Source organism: Solanum tuberosum, unplaced genomic scaffold (assembly GCF_000226075.1).
Source record: "Solanum tuberosum cultivar DM 1-3 516 R44 unplaced genomic scaffold, SolTub_3.0 scf00003, whole genome shotgun sequence".
Classification (NCBI taxonomy): Eukaryota; Viridiplantae; Streptophyta; class Magnoliopsida; order Solanales; family Solanaceae; genus Solanum; species Solanum tuberosum.
The window spans coordinates 125,647-134,487 of record NW_006238929.1 but is presented as its reverse complement, the minus strand read 5'-3'; the positions used below and the strand labels follow the sequence as shown (position 1 = coordinate 134,487).

At 37.7% G+C, this 8,841-nt stretch overlaps 2 protein-coding genes across 2 annotated transcripts; one reads left to right on the top strand and one right to left on the bottom strand.

Moving 5' to 3' along the window:
* The first annotated feature begins 779 nt into the window (after positions 1-779).
* On the top strand, positions 780-6,360 carry LOC102591046 (CRS2-associated factor 1, chloroplastic). The gene is made up of 5 exons (XM_006338089.2): positions 780-1,741; positions 2,565-2,692; positions 4,755-4,980; positions 5,062-5,189; positions 5,313-6,360. Exons 1-5 carry the CDS (start codon positions 922-924, stop codon positions 6,303-6,305), a joined length of 2,295 nt encoding a protein of 764 aa, XP_006338151.1. The 5' UTR covers positions 780-921; the 3' UTR covers positions 6,306-6,360.
* Positions 6,361-6,446: 86 nt separating this feature from the next.
* Positions 6,447-8,805, bottom strand: LOC102590691 (sugar transport protein 14-like). The gene is made up of 4 exons (XM_006338088.2): positions 8,534-8,805; positions 7,945-8,267; positions 7,246-7,875; positions 6,447-7,169 (listed from the first exon to the last, which is right to left on the bottom strand). The coding sequence occupies exons 1-4, from the start codon at positions 8,673-8,675 to the stop codon at positions 6,714-6,716; spliced, it is 1,551 nt and encodes a 516-aa protein (XP_006338150.1). The 5' UTR covers positions 8,676-8,805; the 3' UTR covers positions 6,447-6,713.
* Positions 8,806-8,841: the final 36 nt, after the last annotated feature.

The window sequence follows — 8,841 nt, the reverse complement described above, 5'->3', positions numbered from 1 at the left end:
TTTTCATGTACATACCAGAGGTTAGAGAGAGAAAAAGTGGCATTCAGTACTACTCCGGTTGCAAATATGGCCTTCGTGATGTTTGTATATTGCAGTGCCGATTGGCATATCCTTTGGAGCGGCAAGCTAATTTTCATAGTTGTTAACTAGTTGTAGTAGTTCGTTTCTTTGTATCGTACTACCTTTAAAGTTTTGTTTTCTAGTTGTTACCAATTAGATTGTAGGAAAATGATTATGTAGTTGTCTAATTCTAAGAGACAGGGGGTCGACTCTGGTTTTGTTACTATCACTTTGGTAACAAAATTGTTCAGTTACAAAAAAAAAAAAAAAAAAAAACTCTATGCAAATAGTAAATTTGGAGTACCAATTTTTTATTTTTTATATATACTATGTAATTTTTTTTAAGGAAATTTTAGTGAACCACTCGCCAACGTCTAAATTTGCAAATGAAGAACTGAATGTGTTTCCTCCTCAGGAAAAAGAAGAAGTACGTTTTAGGTTTCAAAATGAAAGAGATGGGTGTTTTAATTAGATGGGTAATTAGATAATGGGGTGGATTAAATAAAGAGGTGAAGGTGGGGTTTTAATTTCAGCAAATAGAAATCTGTCACATAATAAATAATAATAAAATTAATTTAATAAAACTCAATTAGTTTTTTAAAGATAAGGGTGGATAAAAAAGGTAGAGTGAGGGATATTTTAAATCAAGTAGATAAATGAGTGGTAGTTAAAAATAAGATTTTCCTATAAAATTATGCATAATCATAAAATAAAAACAATAATAATCTTGGTCCCTCTCTAATCAACATAACAGATTTTATTTTTCATTCCTCAATTAAAAATATTGAGAAAAATAGTAATCCTAAATTCTCGTTTGCATTTTTGAATGCCTTCATCTTCTTGTAGCAAAAACGTAGTGAAATGGGTTCAACAACCCTAATCCAATTCCCAATTTTCTCACCACCAGCTCCACCACACAGCCACCGTCCGGCGACTGAAATCCGCTTCTCACGGTGGAACAATGCCAACGCCGAAAAATTCATCCGCCATGAACGAACTCAGAAGGAAATCGAAGATGAAATCCGCTTCCATAAGCGCTTCGATTCTGTCCTTAACATTGCCAATAATTACAACCCTGCCCCTCCATCACCAGTCACTGAAAAAACTTTCAAATCCGTTGGCACTCCTTCAACTCCTTCTTCACCTTCCATCCCTGGGAAAAAGTCCAAGTATTCCAGAAATTTCCAGAACAACCCTCGTCAAATACACCCCGCATTTAAGCCTTTAGTTAGAACCCGCAAGATTCCAGATGAAACCGCTGATGAAACAGCAAGGAAATCAGCTATTGATATCAAAGTTGATGAAAATGGGGTCTGTTATGAATTTCCAGAAGCCCCCTTTGTATATCAATATAGTTATACTGAAACACCAAAGTTGAAGCCTAAAAAGTTGCGTGAACCGTTAGTCTCACCATTTGGACCGGAGTCAATGCAGAGGCCATGGACAGGTCGGAAACCGTTGCCACCGAGCAAGAAGAAGCGTCCAGAATTTGATTCATTCCAGCTGCCTCCTCCCCATAAGAAAGGGGTCAAGCCGGTTCAGGCTCCTGGACCATTCTTGGCAGGTTCTGGGCCGAAGTACGTTAAATCTAGAGAAGAGGTATTGGGAGAGCCATTGACAAAGGAGGAGATGATGGAGCTTATAAATAGTTGTAAGAAAACAACACGGCAAATGAATATAGGTAAATTGCATTATTTTTAGACTTGGAAGATTGTGTTTTACTGTGAATTTGTTGTAGAATGTGAATTCTCTACTTCTACAAAAGTAGAAACTTTTCAAGCTTGAAGGGCTAGTTTAATCTTTTTGCAACATATAACATTTGGCACATATAATATCATTGAAGGATTTGTCCCTTAATCCCAGCCGTCACCCATTTCATTCTGATACTGAATAGAGCTGAATGGATACATCGATGCATATACTAATACTAATGTTTCTTTTAACTGAGTGGTTCAACATCTTGTTTTGGAAACATGCAATCGCGCGGAACACGTTTCATTCTTACTTTCTTAATCCCCTTGATTGGTTCCTAGTATATGCAAGTTCTTTTAGGTTTGCAAAGCCTAATTGTTGTTGGCAGGTTGTACTCGCACAGATGCCTAATTCGTTGACTTATTTTTTCTGTTTTCTTGTTTCTATGGAATTGATTATTTGAGGAGAAGGAGAAGAAAGGAGGGAGTTTGGGAGGTGGGTGTTGTGGGGTGTGTTCTGATGTATATATATTACTATATCAGGATGATTTGATTTATTCTTGGAAACGTTTACCCCGGACTCAATGTGAATAACTCAATTCTCATTAAAAGGCTTCTTCTGACCGAACGTTTTCTCTTTTCTTAATTTCAGTTCATTAGTGATGGTAGTTGGATTTACATTAAGGTATTAATGGTCCTTATAAAGTTCATAAAATGCTCTTTATAGATTCACTCTTCTCTGTTCATGTAAAAAAGAATATGCTGACACTGAATTTTGTTCACTTTGACTCTCAATACGTTTTCTGTTTCCAGGACGAGATGGCTTAACACATAACATGTTAGAGAACATCCATGCACATTGGAAGCGAAAAAGGGTGTGCAAGATAAAATGCAAGGGTGTGTGTACTGTGGACATGGACAATGTCTGTGAAAAGTTAGAGGTTGGTAGTGTTTTTATATTTTACCCTTAGCAAGATGTTGTAACTGTTCTGTTTCTTTGGAATATTATCACTCCCAGTGAATCTAGGTCTTTGCAGGTTCTAATCTCATTGTAAATTACTTTATTCCAAGCACTGGTAATTGCCCTGTCAAGTTGAAGCTTGAGGCACAGAATCAGATATGTTATTTTCATTTTCTTTGATAAATCTGCACATTTTTTTAGAAGGTTACAATTTATATTAGAAGCACAAAGGCTATGCAGACCATAATTATATTTATAGAGAACCTAAAGTATACACAAAATTTCTATCATCCTTCAGAGAACCTAGAGCATCTATTATAGTTTCAGAGGCCTGTGAGTATTCATGTTTACACCAAAAATGAAATTGCATTAGACATTTCATCTTTATCTTCTGAATTGTGCTTGCATTATCTTCAAAGTATCTTGAGTTCCTTTCTTTTCAAACAGTCCACCATATGCAAGCAGGGTTCAAATCCAAGTATTCTTTTGAGCTGCAGGTTTTCTCCCCTTGTTCTAGCATGACAACATATCTTTAGTGCTATTTGGCATGACCCAATGTGTCCCTGTTAGTGCTAGAAAAATATTCCAGACCTAGACACACTGTACTGTGAAGGAACAAATCACTGATAGTTTCAGCCTCTCTACCACATAGGTGACATCCAGAACATAGTTGTACTTCCCTCTTCATTAGATTGTCCTCAGTTAAGAAGGCATTCCTAGATACCAACCAAACAAAAGAAGACTCTTTGTAGGGTACTTTCACTTCCCAAATATGTTTCTAGGACCAAAAATCAGTCATAGTATTGGTTGGATTTATCACATCTGAAAGGAAGCTTTGACAGAAATTCTACCTGAGCTGTGACCGAACCACCATATCTTATCATCATTCTGACTAAGAGGGTGTTTGGATCGACTTAAAAGTTGGTCAAACCTACTTTTAAGTCAGTTTTTGACTTCTGGAAGTGTTTGGCAAATATAAAAAATAACTTTAAATAAGTTACGAAGTGTTTGGCAAGGTAAAAAATGACTTAAAATAAGTCAGAAACCAAAAGTAGGTCTCCCCCCTACTAATTATTTTTTGACTTAAAAGTCATTTCAGTTTGACTTTTTATTTTTGACTTAAAAGCTACCTTTTTTAAGCCAATCCAAACGGGCACTAAAACCTGTGAACTGATTGAGTGTATTGTAGAATTCAGAAAATCTACTGATTCCCCAGTCATTTAGGAATCTTATACACCTAAGGTTCCATTCTTGAGCTGATCAGACTTTATAGATAGTAGCCTTCTGTTGCCAATTTATTGAGAAAAGATCAGGAAACCTTGTCTTCAGAGGCCCTGTCCCAACCAGTTGTCTTCCCCAAAAGGAGTGTTCTGCCAACTGCCCACTCTATAGCTGATATTGTCATTGAATATTTGGCAGATAATTTTGATTGACTTCCAAACATTTACACGATATGTAGTGGAAATTACCTTTGTTTTCTAAGGCCCTTCCTCCCCATAAGTGTCTTTCATTACCATCCTTCTTAAAGATTGTTCTTCATTTGTATATCTCTGGTTTTGTCTCCTCAGGTTCTTTATCCCCATGCCTCCCTGCTTCTTGCTAAGTGTGACAGTTTTCCATTTACCAAATGAACTCTTTTTTCCTTTATACCTTGCCATAGAAAGTTTCTCCTTAGGGCATTCATTCTCCTTTCTATTTTGGTGGTATAGGAAACAGCAACATTGTATCATCCAATACACTATTAATGAGCACTAGCCTGCCTTAAAGAGAGGCATTGACTTTTCCTCCTAAAGTGAAGAATCTGTACTTCTTGCTGAAGAAGTTCTCCTAACAAGAAGATACACCTGCCATTCTAACTGTTCCTTCTTTTTTGAGAGGGAACCGTTTTAACTATTTCTCTCATTGAAGGCTAAATAGAATCTCCGTCAATACTAAAGTTGATCATTTATCTTGTTTTTCTCTAGTACAAGCTATTCTTTTTCTTACAGGCGCCTCGTCTAGTTATTTGACATGATTTAAATTTTGGTATCCTATATGTACAGGAGAAGACAGGTGGGAAAATTATCTATCATAAAGGTGGTTTGATATACCTTTTCCGTGGTCGAAACTACAACTACAAGACTCGGCCACGCTTTCCTCTCATGTTATGGCGGCCTGTAACTCCTGTCTACCCAAGGTTGGTTCAACGAGTTCCAGAGGGTCTGACTTTAGAGGAAGCAACTTTAATGCGCAAAAAAGGACGCAATCTGATACCTATCTGCAAGCTTGGTCTGTTTTCCATTTATTTTTCCTATGTGTGGTTTACTCAACAAGAAATCTCTCTAATAATAAGTCTTGAATGTTTTGCAGCAAAAAATGGGGTGTATTGTGACCTTGTAAAGAATGTCAGAGAAGCATTTGAAGCTTGTGAATTGGTGTCTATAAATTGTCAAGGATTGAACCCAAGCGACTATAGGAAGATAGGTGCCAAGCTTAAGGTAAAGTGATTCCCAGTACCAGTGGTAAATGCTTTAGTATACACACAATTATTTTTGGGAAAGAAAAAAGAAGTGCAAGAAATTATGACCTCATTACTGTAAGTTGCTTTTTCTTAACTGTAGGATCTTGTCCCATGTGTGTTAATCTCTTTTGAGCAAGAGCACATACTCATGTGGAGAGGACGGGATTGGGTATCCTCTCTACCTGAAGACAGAGACAATGATTCTGATAAAGCTGCTAACACTAACCGATCCTTGGAAGTCCAAGTGGTTGCATCTACTTCTGGAAGTCCACGCTTACCAATTACAGAAATGAATACTTGCAATCTCAGTGCTAACACTTTTCCTCTGGGTGAGGAAGAATCAGAGTATGTTAGAAGGGACGGAACGAAGGAAGATAGGTCGGAGGATCACTATCTGGAATCTTCCAATAAGGCTCCTTTAGATGTTTGTTCTGTTACAACGACAGGGATAAGTGAAAGCGAAATCCCTCTGGTGTATGCAGGAGATACAGGTGACAATTCTAGAATTCTGAGTGACTGCCGTGAATGCAAAACAAGGTTGGATGATTCAGTGGTGGATACAGAAAATGAGTTGGAGAGCGCTTCAGATGATGTAGAAAACAAGTTTGATTCCTCATCTTTGGTTCCCTTGACTGGTTACAAGGTGCATTCTCTAACGGTAGATACAAACCAAAACTGTCAGCTGGTAAGCTCAATCACGCCATGTACGGAAGGAATTTTACTACTTTGGAAGCAGGCTATTGAAAGTGGGAGTGCAGTTCTATTAGATGATTCTAGTATCGATGCTGACATTGTCTATCAAAGGGCTGTTGCTCTCTCTACATCTGCCCCAGCTGGACCAGTTTTTCAGCATCAACCTAAGAAAGTGTCAGTTCAAAGACGCGGGGAAGAGGAAATTGGTGATTTGGAGGTAGGATGCACCAAATTAGATACTCCAGCTTCTTCGAGAAAAGAAACTGCTGTTTCAGGTAGAAAGGTCAATTCGACAACGAGTACAAGAAAGGAGAAGTTAAAGGGTATTCGAGAAGATTATCTGAATGTAGTACCAAAAGGAAGCTTAGGAGTAGACGAACTTGCCAAATTACTAGCATAGCTTTATGAATGAATAACAATATTTCAACGATCAAGTCAGTTATTCTTTTCTAAAATGTCGATATGTCATGGTATGTTTTCCTGTAATTTATCTGTATACGTCACTGTACTTCTTTCCTTTTTGTTCTTTTATTCATGTTGGTTCTCTTTAAGTATTTCTGCCATTTGATAACTTGTAAACCCATATATAAGCTTAATTACACGGCGATATGATAATTTTGACTTAAACATGCTAATAAATGATATTTGGAGAGCATATTGAAAAACATGAAGAGATGTTCATATAGTTTTCATTCCTGAAGGAATCCATTGTGTGTTTACACTAGTAGTAGTATAATCTTTGAAGAATGTCCACTTCATTCACTCATGGAACAAATGCCTATCTCCATTCTCTGGAATCCAGGTTCTCTTAGATTGGTGGTAGAGACTTTGCGTCCAAACCACGTTCATTCTCTTCTGGGGTGCAGTATCTTTTCCAGAACCAATGATTTTGCCAAAGCAAGTATATTTCCTCTATGGGAACCTGCTTTGTCTCAGGCAAGAGGAAGAAGATGAAGCAGCTCATGATGAATATCAAGCCCGCGAACAGCAGAAAAATTCCATATTTGAGGTGACAGAGAGACGCAAGGAAGCATTGTGCAATGAGGGCTGTGAAGATCATATTGACACAGACCACCATGCTCTGTCCTGCAGATCTTGTTTCCAGGGGAAATAGTTCACTTGGTACCAGCCAACCTAAGGGACCCCAAGACCTTCCATATGCGACGACAAATATGCAGATTATGACTACAAGGAAGATGCCAATTCCTTTTGGGAGTTCTTCACCTTCTCCAAACTTCAAAGCTAGAGTAACCGCAACTGCTACCTGTGAAGCAAACTTTCAGTCAAGTATATGCTATAATGAAAGCCTTGTTAGGAAGAATTTGAAAGCAGAAAATTACCAAGACACATATCATTTCAACTCCAGCTTCCAGAAAGAAAGCTCTTCTTCCAAACTTGTCAACAAAAGCCATTGAAATAAATGTAGCTAGAACAAGTGCACCACTGGTTATAGCAGATGAATACAATGATGCTCCTGAGCCAAATCCTAAGCTCTGAAATATGACAGGGGCGTAGAAAAGAATGGAGTTCATGCCGGTAAGCTGTTGGAATGCTGGGATCCCCAAAGCTGCTATTACCAATTGGGGACGGTTCTTCCTCTTGAGGAGATTCCTGAATGGATCTTTTATGGCTCTCGCAGCATCACTTGCATCTTTAAGATCAGCAAACTCTGCATCAACTTTTGTGGTACCTCTAATTTTCTCCAATACTTGTCTTGCTTCCTGTAATTTACCCTGTTCTACGAGACTGTTTGGGGTCTCAGGAAGAAAAAGCCCACCAATAAACATAACTGTAGCAGGAACTGTGGCTAAGCCAAGTGATAATCGCCATCCCCATGGATGAATTTTATCAGTTGCATAATTGATAAAGTTGGCTATCAATATCCCCAAGCAAGTTGTGAGTTGAAACAGTTGGTTAACTGCTCCTCGAACTTTTGCAGGTGCCATTTCTGAGAGATACAGAGGGACTGCCTGAAGAAGAACTTAAATCTGTCAGCAAGTTGTAATGTCCTTGTACATAGAGATCAAAAATTGACTTACCTGATTGCCAAATCCAATGCCAACTCCAAGAAGACATCGACCAACAATCAGCATTGCAATGTTCTTTGCAAAAGCATTAAGTATTGCACCAAGAAAAAAACTGACTGCTCCACAAAGTATACTGGCTCGACGCCCTTTGTTGCGGGTAACATGTGAAGCACCAAATGTGGAAACAAGTGCAGCAAAGTACAAAGAGGAAGTAAACAAGGTGAGTATCTGATTGTCATATTTACAGTAATCAGTTTCTTTGAGATGTGCATGCTTCCTTCTGTACACTTTGGGGAAAAACTCTTTCAAGAAATCATCCATGGAAGTCACCCCACCTTAAAAACCACAAATTAGAATCAGAATTTTTCTTTCTACAATTAAAAGTGTTTTTGATGCCTATCTGACTACCTTTATGCTTATTGATTCATAAAACAACAGACACAAAAATCAATTTACTGATATCTACAAGCCTTTGTATTTTGTACATCTAGTAACAAATTTAGGTCTCTTGTTGTATTCGAACAATGATACAAATGACTTGAGAAATACTTTCCTAAACAGATCAGGAAAAAAAGAGAGATGGTTTTTGATTAATACTGACCAGAAACACCAAGATCGTAGCCAAAAAGAGATCCTCCCATTGCTGCAACCACACAAGCAAAAATAAAATAGCCAGTTATCTTATACTCATAGAGATGAGCTCTTTTTCCTCCCTTGTCATCACTAAATCCTCCACCAGCCATACTTTTCTTCTTCTTTCACAAATGTAGAAACTAATGTAGTATTCCTATTTATGCATATCTTTACTTCATCCACTTGCACTCTTTTGGTCAAAGTGTTTACTACAATTCTCACAAAAGGAAAAATATATTTTTAAAGAAATAGATTAAGACAAATAAAAACGGATAA